At 37.8% G+C, this 20,012-nt stretch overlaps 1 protein-coding gene across 1 annotated transcript in view; it reads right to left on the bottom strand.

Moving 5' to 3' along the window:
* The window catches only part of USH2A (usherin), a 682,897-nt gene that overhangs the window by 395,481 nt on the left and 267,404 nt on the right, over positions 1-20,012 (bottom strand). The window contains exons 23-29 of the mRNA XM_032422367.1: positions 18,698-18,799; positions 16,655-16,834; positions 15,521-15,651; positions 10,546-10,819; positions 5,846-6,049; positions 5,638-5,718; positions 2,851-3,045 (exon numbers count right to left, since the gene is read on the bottom strand). Of these exons, the coding sequence (XP_032278258.1) occupies positions 2,851-3,045; positions 5,638-5,718; positions 5,846-6,049; positions 10,546-10,819; positions 15,521-15,651; positions 16,655-16,834; positions 18,698-18,799 (1,167 nt within the window). The remainder of the gene's footprint in view (positions 1-2,850; positions 3,046-5,637; positions 5,719-5,845; positions 6,050-10,545; positions 10,820-15,520; positions 15,652-16,654; positions 16,835-18,697; positions 18,800-20,012) is intronic.

Below are 20,012 nucleotides of genomic sequence, written 5' to 3'. Positions count from 1 at the left end.
TATCTATGTTACCATTACTGTCAGGAATTCCCTCAAAGATTTACATATGGACTTAAAAAAAATCGTATTAATTATAAAAGCAAAAGTTGGAAGCCCAGAAAATGAGGAGACTGAGACAAAATGAGATTTGGAGAGAAGTAGTGGAAAACAACTGAAGGATTCTGAGGAGAGGGACATGATGTCTGGTTGCTTTGTGGGATGGACTTATGGTGGGTGGGGTTAGTGGGAAAGAATAGGATTGCAGTTGTCCAGGTAAGAGATTGTAGTGGTTTGGCTTAGACAGTAGATAAGGGGAGAGATAGATGAATTTAACACATAGTTTGGAAAATCTATCAAAAAACATGGATAAGAGGCATGAAGTTGAGAAAAATTCTCAGGCTTGGTTAACTGGGTGTCTGGAGGTGACATTTATTGATCCTGGGTTTGTAGGAAGAGTAGGAGTTCAGGTTTGGATACGGTCATTTCAGAGATTATGAGGCATCTGTTAGGAACGTCCATCTTTCCAAATGCCTGTTGAATGCACACATTTGGAGATCTAGGTGGGATGTGGACTGAGGAGTCAGTACCATCTTTATGGAATTTGATGCTGTGGGAATTGATGAGGTTCCTGGAACAGGACTGTAGAAAAACAGAAAGAGAGTGAAAGATTCCAGGTCTAAACCCAGAGGTTCTCCAAAATGTAGAGTTGAATTTCAGAAGGAGTAAGGAAAGGACACTGAATAAAGGGGCTGAGAACTGGGAGGTAAACAGAAGAGTCATTGAAGCAAAGAAATACTTCAAGAAATGGTGAGAAATCTACTATGTAGAATGTTGTTGAGCAGTCCAGACCAGGATTGCAAAGTGTTCTTTAGAAAGGTAAATATGGAAGTTGTTGGTGTCCTTAGCAAGGCAAGTGTGCAGAAGCCCCATAAAGTGAAGAACTGGGGACAACATCCATTAATACTTCTTGCTAGAAGCAAGTTTGGAAAGAGGAGAGAGGGGGCCATAGTTGGAAAGGAATTTAGATAAGGGAAGGTTTTTAATAATTGGCTTAAGTCTGTTTATGTTTAACAATGGGAGTTGATCGAGTTTGAATGATCCTGGGAAGAATCCATCTGGGCAATGGTTCTCCAGCTTTGGCATGCTTCAGTATCAGATGAGGAGGACTTACTAAAACAAGGATTGCTGAGCTCTGCCTCCAGAGTTGCTGATTCAGCACGTGTGGGTGGGCTGGAGAATTTGTATTAATAACAGGGTCTCAGGTGATGCTGTTGATGCTGGTCCTGGGGCCACAGCTTGTGAACTACGATTGTGGAGAGAGGTTAAAATATGATTGGGAGGGAGAGAAGAGCTACCAGTCACATCTCTGAAAAGGCAGGAAGAGTTGGGGTCCAAAGGACTTTTGAAGATTTTATTTTTTATAGGATAAGGAAAGCCTTGTAAAAACAAGGAAAAGTAAAGAGAAAAGTAAAAAATGAAGGTAATAATGATGGCAAATGCTTATAATGTACCAAAAAGAATTTTAAATGTTTTAGCAAACATTAAAGCATTTAACCCCTAATAACAACCCTATCACTCAGAAAAGTGCAATTAATATATATGTTTGCTAGTAATAGTAACAGAAATCCTATAGGATAGATTGTTTCTTCTCGGGTGTCTAGGAAGATCTAATACATAAGACCATCAGTTGAGTTGGAAGAGGAGAGGTTAGCATTTAGACGGTTTCGAAAAATCTAAAATATTGAATGAGGAGGATAGAAGAAGGAGCTTATTACAGAAATGTGGTAGGGTTGACATCATTACTGAGTGCCCATTTGAAAACGAGGACTGAGAAATTGTAGTGACAAACTGCTCGGGTTTTTTTTTTGTTTTTTTTCTCCAGCCCACGTAGCTTTAATGTGCAGCCCAGGCAAAGGCAAACCATGGGCTTCGTTGGGTTGGGTTTCATAAGGTGGGTAAAATAGGGAAGAAGGAACTGGAAGATGTGAAATTTTGTTCAGTTGGTTTTAGACTTGTGTGGTAGTTTCTAAGGGATCTAAAGAAGGAAGTAAAGGCTAGATGGGGTTGACCAATAGATATTGAAAGATAATAAAGGCTACTCTATAATGCATATAATTTTTCAAGTTATAAAATTCTTTACAGGAAAATTTTTTTCTATCAAATTCATTGATGCATTTTACTTTTTTTTTTTTTTTTTGGTCAAAGGCTTAAATCTGGCTTTCCATTTAAATGTGCTTTAACATCTCAGGAAGCTGGAAACTGCTGCCTTATTATACACGCATGCATTTGACTATGGGCACGCGTGCGATGTACGAGCACGGTGCCCTGCAGACGTTCTGCATGGCTGGCATGGTGCCCTGTGAGAAATTGATTCACTGGTTTGCCAGTCAAACTGCTGGTGCTCTCATACTCCTCTACCTTGACATAATTAGGTTTAATCAACAATTTTCCAATAAATAATGGTGCTGTGAACTTGGGCTAGTCCCAAAGAGTACATTTTTGCATGGTGAAACAGGTAAGCTGGTCCTGTAAGTATACATAGGACCCCTACAGGAGGTGTATGGAGTGTTTAAGGGCTAGAGTCACCTGTGATCTTATCTTTTGGGGAGGAGAGGGTATCAACCTTGTGAGGAAGCTATCCATAAGAGCCCTAATGAATTATAGAATCCATAAGAGCCCTAACATTATAGAATTATCCTCTTCATCCTAGGTAGATATAAGCTTCCATCTCATTAGATGGTTCTTGCTGTTTTTAATCGGGCAAAATATATGAATAGCCCATTTTGGGGGTGGGGGGACCCTTGAAGAATGTTTTTATTTAAAATCAAAGCAGAATATTAAAAAATCTACTCCTTAAGGAAGCACCTTTACCTGTGAGGGTGCTGGTATTGACAAGCTCAGAACTGACAGAGGGCATGCGCGGTGAATGCGGGACATCCTCACTGTAGGCCCGCAGAACATACTTCTCAATTACACCTCTCACCACCACGGGTTCATCCCAGGTCACCTCCATGCTATATCCGTTTATGCTGCGGACTCTTGAGGGAGTTGGCACACTTTGTGGAGCTGTGAAAGAATAAAAGGAGAAAACAGGGAAAATGGCCGTTCTCAGAAGACTATTGCCCCAATTCTTCACTTTTAATGGCCACAGTAAATCAGACTCAACCATTAGCATAAATACAATTTATTAGAGTTGTAACTTTTCAGCATTGATTTAATATGACTGCACATCTTGAGCCATTCAGTTTAAGCGATATTTCAAAACCATCAAAACTCCATCGACATAATGTTCTTTCAAGTCTAGTCCAGGTTTTCCAAAAACATTTAATGTACCAGACATGTTTTAAACATCACTCATAAAGAAGGAGGTGGATGGTAGGCAGATAACAGGTTCAAACAATATAATGATGTACCCCTTTGAAGCAAGATAATTAGACTGTTATTATACATAGTGGTTTGACACTTTTATATCTTCAGTGTATTAGCCAAAAAATATCACAAATGTGATTGTCTTGCACTTGAACGTCTGATCTAATTTTCCAAATTCAATTGTTTTTCAAATTAATTTTGAAAAAGCAAAGTTCTACCAGATATGATATACAGGATAAATTCCTAATTGCATTTTTGGGGGTAGAGGAACTGGCGCCCTTGAGATTACACAAAATCACTTTCAGAGATATTTCCTTCAGAGTATCTCAGAAACAATAACACAAAATGAGGAAGTTGGAAGGAGCCGCAAAACCTCACTCACAAGCCGCGTCCCCTAATTTTAAAAATCCATAACCTTTAACTATTTATTAGAGATTTCTACAGTTCTGATCAGTAACAACTTCATCACAGCCGACTGCTCTGGAAACACTGATAAAAACCCAAGAAACTCCATGGCAGGATGATGGATGAGAGGCTGCTCTCTCTGCCCGCAGACTCCTGAGCCCCGTCGATGGAGGATCACTCTGGTTTTCCCACATCAAATATCCTCCTTCTCTGACTTTACTGTTCAGACCAATATAATAGGGCAGCTTCAAGGGAAACAATGTGAACATAGAGGGTGGGGAGAAGCACAGAGGCAGAGAACCACTGTCTGTGCTGTTAAAACACCATGGGCACCTACGGAAAACCCACAGGCCACACAATCAAGATGCAAGCAAAGGGACAACGGGAGTGATGTTGATTTTATTAGTTCTGAAATGTGGTACAGGGCAAAGTACAGTGCTGTCTAACAGATGGCCTTCTCATAAGGGACAGAGCAAAACTGACTCAAAAATAATTAAATAGTGCAATTATTCTCCAACCCTTGGGAGCATGTAGCTGCTCAGTGTTGTGGTCAGATTGTAAATATGAATTTATGGCATAAGACTTTGTGGTCAGATCATTGCTATAAATTCAGAGCTCTATTTGCATACTTTCTTGGTGATACTCAAAATGGGGCCTATTAAGCTATGTAAGCAATGCACTTTCTAGACACCTATTTACACTGCTGACTGAGACGGAAAGCAGGCTTTAGAGTGTATTTGTTAATAAAGTAGAGGAGGCTAAATAGGGGCAGAGGATACACCAGTAACAAATGAATATTTTATATCATAGCTTTCTCCAAGCTCTGAAGTTGGAAAGGATTTTAAGAGATCTTTCGGCTCATTGTCTTGCCTATAAATAGATGACCATTTAAATCATCCTGGAAAAGTGTCAGGTTGTCCTCTTCTGGAAAATCTATAGGCAAAGAGCTTTGAAAATTATTCTTAGTAGCCCATCTCAGTATTTATTTATCTTACATCAAGAAGATGTCTCAAAAGTTGTCTGTGTTAGTAGCCCCTGGTTAATGAGAGAATATCTTGGTGAAAAACACACCTTTAGACAAACTCTGACTTGTTATGGATAAACTTCCTTCGAGAGACATACATGGCAGTCTTATGAAATGTATTTGACTCCCTGACCGTTTGACCCCAAATGGTAAAAAGCTACTGATTCACAAAACTTTTCATGATGAATGTCTTCTTGGCGATGGTATCACGTGAAAAGATGCTGTGGTCACTGTGAGAAGTCCAGAGCATTTATAAATCGGCTGTCTGAGATTCAATCTAATGCATTCTATCTCCTGGTGCTTTTCCCCTTCAACTGAAGAAATTTAGACCAATCAGCAATTTCTATCCTGGGAGAGTCATTCGAAGATCCTAATAGTCACCACCATGGCAAACATCTGCCACCATGTGATAAAAGACACATCTGCTTCCGAGCAGGGTACAGGTTTCAGATGTGCCCCCTGCGGCAGGGAGGCAAGAGGGTGCCGCGCTGCCCAATGGTAATCAGTCCTGACGTTAGCTTCCTGGGTTCTATGCAGTGTGTACAAGCTTCCTGTCCTTAGATACATTACAGGCCTATCAAATCCTTAAGACAACTTGAACCTCCTTCCCCCTGCATTTGAAGAGGAAAGAATCAAGCCTGAGTGACCACTTACTAAATAAATGAGGAATCAAAACACCGACCTCCTCAGCATTTTAGCCATTGACATTCGCAAACCAACGCATGCCCTGCCCTAAGATTACAAACCCACTACTTGCTTCAGGGTAATACAGTCTTCTCTTTTTCTTACACGTACAGACATGTACGCACAGACATGTGCATGCGTGTGCACGTATCCACTTTAAGAGAAATACTATTTACCTGCTCCTGTTGAACGGCCCCGGCTCCAATCACTGTATACAGAACCTCCTTCGTGTGAGGCAATCACTCGATACAGGTATTCTTAAATGGAAATAAGAAGCAGAAAGATTAAAATATTCCTCATATAGACTAGCAGTGGGCTGGCAGGGAGGGAAGAGGCGACAAGTGGGAGACATGTAACATTTAATTTAGAGCACCTCCACAGTACCTGTAAAAGGCTGCAGACCACTCTCGTAAACACTCCGCTCTTTTCCCCGGTAAACCAGGATGAAGTCATTTCCCCTGCAGTTAACCACGCTGTCAGTTGATAGGCATCCATCCAGATTGACTCTGACAGCACTGCTGGACACAGATGCCAAGTTACCGACAGCACCCCGTGCAAATTTAACATCCTTCATGCAACCACCGAAACCTAGCAAATAGTAAGGGATTAATATCACATAAAAGGCTTGAGTCGTTAATTACCAATCATTTCTGTCCTCGGCAGTACTACGTTTTGATGAGGTGTGGGGGTTGCTGTGGAGACAATATTTAAACTTTTGAGTCTCAGTTGGGAAATCCTTCATGCCTTCTTCTGCTTTTTACCAGGCTAAGTTGTCACGAGGAGGTATCAGATTTATGTTGTCTTGAAAAAATATATAAGGTGATCATTATAATTCAGCTGGATTATATGCAATTGAAAGTATTTATTATACTTCTTTAGGCCCACATTTTCTCATTCTGTTTATTCTTATGAAACAAAATGTAGGCAATTAGACCTTATGGTAGAGGGGTAGCCACATGTCCCTCAATTCTGGAAAATTCAGTCACCTATGTAAGTCATTGTTTTAGTGCTAAAAATAAGATTTGGAGGAGTACAATTATTCAACAAGCTCACTGAGGGAAAAACACCCTTTGAGGATTATTGTGCAAGATAGCAGGAGGGAGAATGTAGTTTCAAAATAGACTGGAATCCTGAGATAGTGACATGAACTCGGTTAGAATCATTTCAGAGTTATAGAACTAAGTCCCAGTTAAATCAGCATACAGAGGAACTATTACTATGCGCCATCATTTTCACTGAGTTCCATAATTTTGACTCTACACAATGGTCACCAGTTTTATGTTCACAGTAGTATGACAGGGAGCAAATTCAGCTCTGGTGATGGCAACACCCGGAGGTTTTTCAGAACGTGTATTCTACCCAGTTGACTTTAGAACGACCACAGTGCAGTGGAGTTCTGGGAAGTTTACCAGGGAACGTGGAAGAAATGGATGAGGAGTATGCACTGCTCTTTTGTTAGAGGGCCAGAGGGCATCCAGTCAGCCAGGAAGCAGCCGTGGCTCTGAATTACATGCTATTTTGTGTAAACAGAGATCAACTCAATGAGGGTTGGCAGCACTCTGCCCAGAACACTGCACAAAATTGTCAAAGAAGAGACAGACTGAGTTTGAGCTAGTGCACACACACGCTCTTTCTGAACAAAATACCGTCAAGTTTGAAAGGCCCCAAACACATGCTTCGCTCTTTTCAAGATTAAAGCACATCAGCAGGAAGAGAAAATAAAACATAATGCAATGCCTAACAGTAAAATAAGCTAATAGTAACAATGACCATATTGTTCTCTTCAGCATTTATATGATGTTTTATTATGTCTTCTAACATATTAAGTTGCAGCCTAGTTCCTTTTAAAATGTCTTTGCTCGTATTCACGTTCCCTCAGGCCCGACTGATCAATACTGCTCATCTATCTTGAACACACAGTAGACACTCAATAAGTTGCCTGAGTTGAAATAAAAGCAATGAAGCTCAATATAAAAGCATCTGCTTGAAAATTCAGAAGTTAAGAATTCTGATTTCTTTTCCAGCAGTAATTTTCCGATGGCTTGGAGTTCAGTTACCTAACTTCTCTGTACCCCACTTTCCCTAACAACAAAATGCAAACAGTGAAGATGTAGCTTGGGCAAACACCTGAGTGCTGTTACAAGGAAAGTTCCATTATTGTTCAAAGGGCACAGAGCTTCAGCTGTGCAAGATGGAAAGAGTTCCGGAGATGGAAGGTGATGATGATTGCACAGCAAAATATACTTAATGCCACTGAACTACACTTAATGGCTAAGATGGTAAATTTTATGTATATTTTACTACAATTTTAAGAATTAAAAATAAAAAAAGAAATGTCTTAAAAATTAATTCACGGGATGGAATTTTAAATTTGGGAAAGGCCACAGAGGTAGTCTGCCTTCATTCTGGAGATAAAGAAAAAGGTCCAGAGAGTCATCGGATAAGGTTTCTAAATATTATTCCTCCTTAGGAAGTGGTACTCCGGCCTCAGGCCTTGGAGGTGAAGAATCCTGAGCTCTAGTGTGTGGTCCTCACTGTGCTATCTTAAAGCAGACAGAGAGTTTTGTCAAATCAAGTCACCATTCTTCCAACTCTGCACCACCAGAATGATTTCCACCAGAAATACTCTTCAATTACCTTCAAAATTTGAATGGGCTGTTAGGATAGGAAGAGGGGAAAGGGCCTATCTGTGGGAAAAATGGAGATGCCTCCTTTGCTTGCTTTTGAGAATCAAAAATGACTCCCCACTCCCAGGCCTCTGAATAAATAAAAGGTGGCCCAGAATTCTAAGTTGACAAATCAGAAAGACAGTAGCCTTTCTGGTGGAGGCAGCCCAACATGGGGGCACTGGCTGGTAGGAAGGCTGGCTTCCAGCCCCTACTCCTGCCTTCTCCCCACAGGGCTTGGGTCAGAGCATAATCTGTGATCCCATGAGCCACAGCCCCATCGCCCCCAACCTGCAGGTAAGTGATAGTCTCAAGTGGTAGTTCTAAGGTAAATGCCCATGATCTGAGGTGACACATCTTCAGCAAATTAGGTTGCCCAGCATTTCCAAACTACAGAGGATAGCTAATTTGCATTTGATTCAAAGGAAGATTACAACATTAATGGATACGAAAAAAATAGCACTAATATGACCACAAAGTAAAGCCTCTGGAAAAAGGTGCTAATTAAGAAGCACAGAACATTTTTAAGACCATTTGAGAGTGGATTGAAAAAAATTACAATAAGTGAACATGACTAATTTTAATTGCATATTACTACATACAGGCAGCAGCCCCATATGGTGACTACTCTCCTGATCACTGTATAAAACGTGAAGTTACCTATATAGATTAGTATCATTCAAAGCATCTGAGTCAGAATCTTAGGGAATAGGGTCATAAAATCTGAATTTTTAATAACCTTTCCAGGAGATTCTAATGTATCTTGAATAGTAATAATAATGACAGCTCATTTTATTGAGTTCTTACTATGTTCCCAAAACTATACTTCAATATTTTATCAGTGGCTTGAGAACCACTGATATGTATGATACCACAATGATAAAAATTTAGTATTACCCATAAATAAAATATCTTTCAGTATCATAGACTTAGTCAAAGGGCAGATTGAATTATCCTCATTGGGTTTATGTTGATGTGTTAAACTTCTATCATGATCGTCTTATAATTACAGTTAAAATTTGGCTAAAGCCAAGTCTCTATGCCCATCATAGTAATGGGTTTTTGTGTACTTTCCAAAGTATAATTGCACATATGCAGGGGATTTTTTCCTAGATGTAAGTAGGATCAAGTAATCTTGCTCATACAAAGGGTTTTCAAGTTCTTTCTAACCTCAGAAACCTGAAAACCCGGAGAAGCCCTTATACGAATGTAATATTTTTAGCTGCTGTTACATCTTAAGTGCCTTGAAAATGTCATTACTGTCTTACACCCCAGATATTCATTAACTCCTTACTAGGACCCTTCTAAAAGTCTCCTTAGAGCTTGCCATATATTTTCTATTCAAAGGCATTTAAATCTTTATGTACTTACCAAGTAGGCAAAGACTGCTTCATGGAGATTTTAACCATTCGCGGTACATAGATTTTGAAATATGTAGAGAACATTTTCTAGATGGGAGCATGCTTAGTCACAAACTAAGTTTCAGAAACTAAAGTTTCTGTGCTTTCCCCAATTTGTAGAAAAGGCACACTGGCCAACTCCCCTTAAAAGAAAACACTTGCTTATAATAAGGAGAGTGGATTTTGACACCAGGCTGCCTGAGACAGAAAGGCTTGCTCTCTGCTTACTGGCCACGTGACCTTGGGCAGGTTACTTTGCTCTTCAGTTTCCTCATCTGTAAAATGGGGATTTAAATAATAATACTGAACACAGGGGCTTGTTATGAAGAGCTGACCCACTTATTCTCATGTAAACCTTTCAGAACAATGAATTCCGCACACAGCATACATTCAGCTACTGTTAGCCTTTTTGAATTAATTTCTCTGATTATGTTCAAATTTATTATATGAGTTAAACGCTTGCTTTAGTTATAAGTCATGCACTCATGCACTTTTTATTTCATTTGTGGTTATTAATAATAAATGAAATATAGATTTTTCACCAGTATGTTTAAAAGTCAATTAAACCCACCCTTTCATGTGCTTTGCTATAGGATAGCTCCATGGAAATGCAGAGACAATTAGCAGTTATATCAGAAAAAAATCCCAGTGAATTTAATGCCATTTTTCTTAGTTGTGCACACCAACCTAATTTATGTTTTTCATCTGTGAATACAGATAATGATCAGTATCTGGAAGAACCAGAAAACACATGAAGAAATACATACATAAATTACATTTGCTGAAGACAAGTTAAAATAAGTATATTGATTATAAGTAGGCATGAGGGCATAGTCTTAAGGGCAACATACCAAACTATTTGAAGAAACATTCTGATTTTTTTTTAGAGCTTCCAAAAAGGGGTGGGTAGGTATTGCTTCCAAACTGACTCTGTTGCTATATCTTAAAACACAAAACCACTAAAACCCGGTAGGACCAGAGCTGTATTTATTTGGGGATTTCTCCAGATGGACTTTACCTTGTTCCAAACTCAGGTCTTTATAAGAGTCCTGCAGCTCCTGTGGGGTTCCTCCCACATAGACGGGGGAATTCACCATCAGTGGCTGGGCTCTGGACTGTGACACACGTTCTGTCAGTTCATTCATGCTTGCTGATATGATGGAACCTTTCTTTTTAATAATCACTTTATTCCACTTTCCATCACAATAGGACAGCCCGAGCCTTAGATCCACTTGTGTGAAGGAAAGACTGGTATTTAACCGGAAGCTCAATATTCCACTCTTCAGTTCCATCTGTATTTCACATTAAAAAAGAAAATAGGTATATAAAAAGGCTGCAGAATGGCAGTTTGGGAGAAAGCAGAAGGTCAATTTCTTGAAGAAAAGCAACAAATTTCCCTGAAAGCACTCTATAAAAATGTTCCACTTTATTCTAAGCGGGACTGGAGTAACATATAATGGAGTACTTTGCAACCTTATAATTGACATGAAGAATGTTGTATTGAGTCAAACAAATTCATACCCAGTAATGATTATACAGTGTGATACAACATAATGTAGGCAAAAACTTTATTTATTTTTTTGTGTGCAACACAGGTAAAAGATTAAACTCTGGCATAAGTGACTGAATGACTGAAGAGAATAGTTTGAACTATAACTCTATTTTTACTTGAGTTTTTAGAAAATGAGAAAATACTACTTCATATATCAATTTAATTTGGGGGAAAAATATGACAAGACAATAAGAAAATGAAATGTCAAGCCTGATTAAGCTTATTTTAACTGGTTGGTGAACTCAATTTCAAATTTGTAAGATGGATTTTGATTCAATATTTCAGTTTTATTATTCTAAATCTCTAACTAACGTAATTGCTTCTATGTGTATTCTTTTAGATTGAGGTGTCATTTTCTAATACAAATATATTTCACCCAAATTTTCATGGTAAAGGAAATGCCTCCATATGTTTCCCTTCAAAATGTTACATGACAATTATTTTATCTACTATGTTTTTATTTTGTTAGAACTCAAACCAGCAAAAATAGGATACTTAAAAATTTGAGATCAATCATGGCAAATGAAATTAAGTAATTCCAGATAAAAATTATTACTTTTTCTATGTAAATATCATTTTTTGTGAAGTACATTGGATAAGCAGTCATGTATCTACTCATTCAATAAATATTGAGTCCCCCACTATGTTCCATGTATCTGCTGCTATAAGATAAAAACTGTTCCCAAGAATCACACCACCCAACAGCAGAGGCAAACATCTGGGGTAATACCATAACCGAGAGAATAATTGGGTGCAATGGCAACAAAGAAAGGATATATATTTTGTTCCCTCAGAACTGGGAAAGGTTGAAATTATGACTTTTAGAAGTATGTAAGGTTCATGGAGAATCCTTCAACACAGAGAGATGAACACATTCAGCGGCATGGGGACATGTACGAGCTAATTAGGTTTAGAAAAAAAGACTAAATTATGGTGGGGGGAGTTAGAAAGAGTCCCACTAGGTATGTAGAAGCAAGGTTTTGGAGGATTTTGAGTGATACGGAAAACGTACATATTTCTCTTGTCTGTCTGACACCAAAGACTATATTCTTTCCACTATTATCTTGTGCTGAAAGTTTACCCTACCAGTCCTAGGAAGTTCATACTGGAAATGAAAGCTGCACTGTAACTGGAGAAACCTATTAGGGAATCACTATGGTTGTGAGAAAAATTATGAGAACCATTGAAATACAGGTAACAATGGTGAAGACAGTGAAAACTCAGACAAAAAGGTATTTTTAAAAGCAATTCAGCTTGTAAAACCTCAGCAGCACCTGGCAAATAGCTGAATGTGTTAGATGAATGAAAAGGAAGTCAAGGATACCCATGCTCTTTCTTGCATGGGTGTGTTTTACCACCATCACAATATGGAAAGCATTAGGGAAGAAAGACTTGATATTATCATTGTCAGTGAAGAATGAGGCCAATTTTAAATATACTGAGTTTAAGATGTCTACAAAACATCCAGAAGAAACTTTTTTTTGAGGCAGTCAAACATAAAGATAGGCCAGTAAAATAGAAAAGGTTAATGAGAAGATAAATAAGATCATCTAGTTAGTGTAAAAGCAGTGAAAAGAAACGGTGAGAGTATAGAGTCCTCAGCCAGACCAACGTTTTAAGAGGAAGGTAGAGTAGATATAATTCCTTAAGTTGACAATGATCTTCTTGGAGAAACCATAAGGATTTAATGAAAATCAAGAGCAACTAGTATTTTGGAAAATCAGTAGGGAAGAATATTTTAAGAAAAAAAAGATGATAGAGGAAGATCAAATAAGATAAGGACTGAAAATTATCTATTAGACTAGAAAATGCAGGGATCACTGGCAACATTAGCAGGTTCTGTCGTGGAATGTGGTAGGAGTAGGAATCATAATGTATAGTAGTTTTGAGGACTGAAGTATGATAACATAAAAGGGGAAATAACCAGAGTAATTACTTTCAATGCAATAGACTATGAAAGGAAGGGAAGTACAAAGGAAGAATTTTCAAAGTCAAAAGGAAAAAAAATTAAAATAAATGAGGCCCAACCATTTTAGATGTTGAGGGAGAAGAGCCAATGAAGAAGGAACACTGGAACTAACAAAATGGGGAAAATTTGTAGCACAAGCTCTTGCAGGAGAACGGATAGAATCTAGAGTAAAGATAGAAATATTAACTTTGGTTGGAAGAGTGGTAATTATGTATTTGTTCTCCTGAGTCAGGAGAGAGTGAAACCAGACTTGGCTCATAAAAAAAGCCAGAGGTCGAGAGTTTGGAAGGTGAGGAGATGGTTTCTTTCCATTCTAAGAATGAGACTATCTGAAGACCTTCAGGTTGTGGTGTTTTCCAGTCCTGACATTCTTTTTCTTTTATGTTCCACATCTAATCTAGGCACAAATCCTGTAAACAAGAAATACTGTTGAATGAAGGAATCAGAAACCTCAAAATTCCATGTGTTACTAGTCTTCATACTTTTATCGGTTCTCCTATGATGGTCAGTAAACTGGCTGTTGAAACTGAAAAGGCTAGGGAGCTAGAATGATTGACCCAGAGTTGTGAAACTGAAGATACAAGTTGAGGGTATTGACAGAAAAGTGGTTGAAAAGCTGTATTATGGTGTCTGAGGTAGGGAGGAAGTAAGTTAAACAGAAGGTGGTCTGATAACCAATGGTCTCAATGTCTTAGTGAACTCGGTAAGAGAGAATGAAAGCTGAAAGTTTATGAGGTTGTATTCAAATGTATTATATTCCCAAAGTCAATGAATGGAGGAAGATGGAAGTTTGGAGAGGGCTGCAGCAAGATGTGTGACCCTCCAATAGTGGCAAGTGGTCCTTAAGAGGAAAGGCCAAATGAAAATATCTTTGCATCCTCCCCAGAATTTATGCACTTATAGACAATTAAAGAATGCTTAGTGAGGGTCACCCCAACATGAACTCATTTACAGGTTCATTCATCCAACAATCTTTATCAAACACTTAACAGGTGCAAGAGGTAGGCACTGAAGATAGAACTGTAAAGAAGCCAGCCAAAAGCCCTGTGTTCAGAGAGATTACATTTCAGTAAGGGAGGCCAACAGTAAATAGGAGGACAAATAAATACTTTAAATAAGCTGAAATTTTAATAAATACTGTGAAGGGATATATTTCTACTTACCTGGTCAGCAAAATTGACAGTATATAATCTAGGAATGTACAAAATCAATGAACTGAAAATAACTTAGAATCATAAAATCGCCAAGACATGTGTTTTATTACCTATTTGCCTAGATATGAGCAATGAGGTCAAGATGTTCATGATTTTCCCTTGATTCTATGCAAGTTCTTTAATAACTTTTTAAAAATTAACATTTTAATCACATACTTATTTTTGACAATGATATCTGTCTGATTAAAGCAAGTAAAAGAAATTACACTTGCCCACTATATTTAGAGAAATGTATAAAAATGTTCATAGCAACTTTGTTTGCCATAGCAAAAACATGGAAACAACCAATATGTCATTGACAGGAGAAGAGATAAATTACACAACTATGAAAATGTATACCTATATGGAGAACATTAAGTGACTCAAAAATAATGTCGAGTGCAAAAAAACAATTGCCTAAAGGTAGAACATGATGCAACTTTTATGAATGTCAAAAACAAGAATTTTTAGGCATTCATACATGGTGTTTAGACCATAACTACATTAAAAGGGATAATAAACACAAAATTCTGACTACATATTAGCTCTAGAGAGAGATAGGGAAATGGGATAGGAAAGACCCCATAAGTGATTTTTTAGTTCTTGGGTTGGGTGGTAGGTTCATGAGTGTTCACTGTACTTTTATACCTTATATTATGTGTGTGTTTTTGTGTGTGTGTGTGTAATATGAAAAATATTTATTATAGGGGCACCTGGGTAGCTCAGTCAGTTAAGCATCTGACTCTTGGTTTTGGCTCAGGACATGATGTCATGGGTCCTGAGATCGAGCCCTCTGTCGGGCTCCATGCTTAGCTGGAAGTTTGTTTGAAAATTCTCTCCCTCTGCCTCTTCTCCCACTTGTGCACACACACTCTCTCTCTAAAATAAATAAATCTTTATATATATATATATATATATATATATATATATATATATTTATTGTATATAGTTTTTTGACACTATTATGTCAAAAAATAATGAAGGAAATAACTTTTTTTAACATTGGGAAACTAAATGGGATTTTCTTAATTCCTCATAACTACTCTATTTTGCTAAAATTCAATTTTCACAGGAATAACAGTCATTTTCAAACATCATGATCCTAAAGCACAAAATGTTTCACAGGACTCCAAAACTAAAGATGACTTAGGGAAGAAAATGAAAACAAAAGAGAATTTCAAAAGAAATCCCAATTTAGCATATTATAAACACATGGCTTATTGATTTTAAAGTTGTATCCGACATTTTCAAGTAAATTTAACTAAATAAATGAACATACAGCAAGAAAATCAGGTCCATATTTGTTGTAAATGAAAAGAAGCAATCCATTCAATTGGTCAGTTCTGAACTTAAAGGAAATCTCAAAATCCATTCCACCATGAAACACGTATGGATGAAGTTCCAGGAACCCTTTAAAGAAAAGAATATGTACATATCAGCATGTGCAAAGCATAACCACCAGCACTGTAAAGGTGGTACAAAGACTAGGACATATACTGTCATCGAGTACATCTCTGCAAAAAAAATGCAAATCGATGTTAAGAAATCCCCCTTGTTAATTGTACAGAAGTGGCAGAGTGAACTTGATATACATTGTAAGAGGAAGCAATTTACTCTCTAAATCATGGATATGATTAAGACTATTACTGTTTTCTATCAGTATTTACAATAAGAAATTGCATTGACTAAGAGAAATTCAGAGTAATGACAGTGTTGAGAAAAGAGCAATGGAAAAGTGCACAGAGTAGGATATTATTTAGCTTTCTATTTGGAAGGTAGCTTAAGCAACGTAATAAGTAACCAGCTTTGTTATAAATGTAGGAGGCAGCGGTGGGCTTGCATTTGAAGAAGTACTATCCACCAAGCCACCGTACTCCCTACCACCCCCTCACCCTGGATACTTGCCAGGCAGGATGTCTGCCAGGGACACTGCCCCTTGCCTTTACAGCAGCCTTCAAAACAATGGAAGTAATGGTGGTGACATCTTCCAGATCTCCCTTAATGACCTACTCATCCCATTACATAGCTGAAATTTTTGTCCTGAGAATACTGTCTGTATAATGGGATAAATAGATATTTGTTGATTAACCTGGTCAATAAAATGCTCTCGAAACATCTTTCTAAGTAAAACCACATTCTAAGTAAAACAATTGACTTACCAAAAAGATATTTTTGACCCTACCATATGTGAACTGCTGGGCTAACAGAGATCTGACACATGAACATATGAGTCTTACAACTTCTATTACACATTCAGACTTTGAAATATATTTATGTATATCATGGCATAACTAGGTATTTCTGTGATATTAGGTTCATGTGAGGTCAAAGTAATTGGACAAGGTAGATTACATTTTGCAAAGGATAGAACATACACGCTAAGCAACCACTGGTGTCTATTTTAGAAGCTTACCTGTTCCTAGGAACTGGGCTCCGTCTTGTAATGAAGTGGGGCATCCCTCCCAGCTGTTATACACGTTGATTTGTTCTTCAGCACTCTGCCAGACCAGAGGCTCCCAAATAGCAAAGGGGTTATACTTCTTCATAAAATACATATCCTTGACACAGCCCACAAAACCCTTTTGGATTATGTCTGTAGGAGTTGGTAGATATCAAGAAATATGTACTTTGAAAAAATTTTTTCAAGCAATTAATTTTATGTGCCATTAAAATAAAAGAAATAGGCAATAGCTCTCACTACCTATTTATTGCAAACGTCCTAATGATTCACATGAACACCACACCATCACCTATTCTAGGTGGTAACAATTATAATGTTTAGCCCTGGTTTAGACCCATCATAGCTGCAGAAACAGATGTTTATGCAAAAACTGGTTTTATAGTAGTAGCCAGAATATTGCCTTCTGAACTAATGAGATTTCATCTGCCACTAGTCTTAAAAGTGTTATAACAAGTTTTAAAAGATTTGAATGAAGTGTTTCTATTAAATCTGTAGTTTGTAGTTTAGTTTCTTCATCATGATGAACCAGTCTGTTATACAAGTTAAGTCAATAATTTGATTTCATATTTAGGAAATAATGTAATGTTGACCTTAATTTTAGGACACCCTAGACCAGGCAGATGTGGGGTTTATGAACACAGCAAACAGGTGGTAACAGGGGGTTGGGAAAGAAAGAAAGTGAGCAAATGAGAGAATTAGAGAAAGAGGAACACTTCATACAGCAATGTCCCTATTGATCAATGCAAAGCTTAGTTCTCAGCTTTGGAGTGTCTGACTTGATTCTGGGAAAGGTATTCACCAGCAATCAAAGTTCTACAAAGTCACTTTATATACACAATGTCAGATTATTTATTTATAATGAAGATATGTCCTCTATAGGAAGGGTACTTGGTATCAGGGTATGCTCTCTTTCTGGTGCATGGATGTACCATAGCCAAGAAGTGTACTTGATGGATAAGGAACAAGGACAAAGGCTCAAGAGCGCTCTGTGTGTGTGTGTGTGTGTGTGTGTGTGTGTGTGTGTGTGTGAATGTTTTTAAGGGACTTCTCTACCAATCTAAAGTAGTCCAATAAAAACCCTCTCTACTCTAGAGATATTTCTAAGGAGAAAACTATATTCAGTCTTGGGTATTTAAATATATCCCTCTCCAAATTTCACTGAAAACATTTTATTCCTTTTGATCTTCATCATGATTCCCTGAAGACCACCACACTTGCACAATTTATACTTATCTAGGTTCTAGCTGATTTGTAATATTTATGTAGTTACATTTTACTTCCTGGGAGAGACTGGGAAGACACCTATGCCCTTCAATGAGAACATGGGAAAACAACCCTAAAATCTTAGCAATGCATTTGGAAAGGTGATTTTTTTCTTTTTTTTTTTTTGCCTAAGGTTAATTTCATCCATGTTAGTTTTTATTGATTTCATTTTGAATCAGTTTTTGTTCTCTCATTCTACAAATATAGGAATTCTTTTGTCTCTGTCTCAATTATAGTACTTACAGCATTTGCTCAGCATTATATGCCCTCTATGTGGCAAAGACCACTTTTTATTCACCTATGGACATCTAGAGACTAGTTTAGTGCTGATCACATGCTCGATACTCAGGGAATGTTCTTTACCCTATTTAGAGTATAAATCAAGCCCACAGTTTTCCATTTCTGTGTTGCATCAGTTTAAAATCTTAGAAAAACGGATACATAGTCCTAAAATAAGATACCTTTGACTGAAATTAGTATCATTCATTTTAGCAAAAATTTAATAAACTCTTTTTATATATCAAGGGCTAGCACCAAGAATTTAAATGCAAGTAATACATAGTTCCTTTAGAAAAGACACCTAAGGGAATTTTTTTGGCATATTGATATAGGAAATACAGCATGAGATAGAATATAATACTATTATTCATACTTTAAAATAATATATTCATACTTGATTGTGTTGTAAATTTTGGTGAAAACATATAAATCCTATACCTTTGGCAAACTTACCAGGATCCTTCTTGAGGATGGTATAACCCCGTGGAAGCCCTCCCACAAACACTCCCGTGTTCCCTCCAATAATAGTGCTCCCATTCGGGGTGGCAGAAGAACCTATGGAAAAGGAGATGAGAATTCCAACTTCACCAGGATAATCTGGGTTCTACTAATTTAACAAATGATTAAACCCTTCACTGGGCTTCTGGACACCACTCTTTCTTGATTCTCCTCTCTGTTACCTTTCTTCAAGAGTTCTTCCTTATTGTCCTGACATCTTGATGTTGGAAGGACCAGGCCTCCTCCCCTCTCAGATCTCTTTCTTTCTCCACGTGCACAGATATCCTAACTCCTCTAGAAGGATGACCTAGAGGGCTGGGCACCTATGCGAACGACCAGGCCAAAGACCAGAACAGGCCTGGGTCCCTGGCTATGTTGTGTAACAGTGCAAATCTCTTGTTAAGATTTCTATATAATTCCATCTTTTCTTGGGAGTAGGGGGATTTTCTTTTCTTTTTTTTTTTCCCTCAGAACCCAAACCACTCTAATTAGCCCTACTTACATCTGGTCCCTTGGTGTTAAATGCCATCCTTAGCTGACAATTCCCAGTGAATATCCTTAGTCTGGAAATCTTCCCTGAACTAAGAGTTGTATCCATTAAACCACTTGATATATCCACCTGGATGCCTCACAGATGTTCACACTGAACATCTCTCTCCATGTCAGCTTCTCCCATGATCCTGTCAACCTCAGTTATGGCAGCTACATTCTTCCAGTTGCCCAGGCCCTAAACTTACCAGTCATGGTCTACATTAGGGATTAACAAACTCCTTCTGTAAAGGGCCATGTAGTATATATTTTAGGCTTTGTAGACCATGCAGCTTCAAATGGCCACAGACAATACATAACAAATGGGTACAGTTGTGCTCCAATAAAACTTTATAAAAACAATGATGAGCTGGATGTGGCCCATAAGTAATTTGCCAACCCCTGCTCCTCTTGAACCAAACCCTTTTAATTTAACATTTATAATATACCCAGATTTCTCATTATATCGACAATTTTACTTCCCTCGTTCAAGAAACCATTTCTTCTTGCCTGAATTATTTTATAATTATTACAGAAGTTTATTAACTGCTCTACATATTTCCACCCTTCTTCCCCTTAAAATACATTTCCAAAGAGCAGCCAGAGTGTTCCTTTTAAAGAGCGAAGTCAGATCATGTCACTCCTTTCTCAAAATTCTCCAATGGGTTCCCTTTTTCCAAGCAAAAGCCCACAAGGCCCTATGTAAAACAGCCCTAAAAGCCTATTAGTCCCTTCACCCACT

This window comes from Phoca vitulina, unplaced genomic scaffold, assembly GCF_004348235.1.
Source record: "Phoca vitulina isolate PV1807 unplaced genomic scaffold, GSC_HSeal_1.0 scaffold26, whole genome shotgun sequence".
Taxonomy (NCBI): Eukaryota; Metazoa; Chordata; class Mammalia; order Carnivora; family Phocidae; genus Phoca; species Phoca vitulina.
The sequence above is the reverse complement of the archived record's forward strand: the minus strand, read 5'-3'. Positions and strand labels throughout refer to the sequence as shown.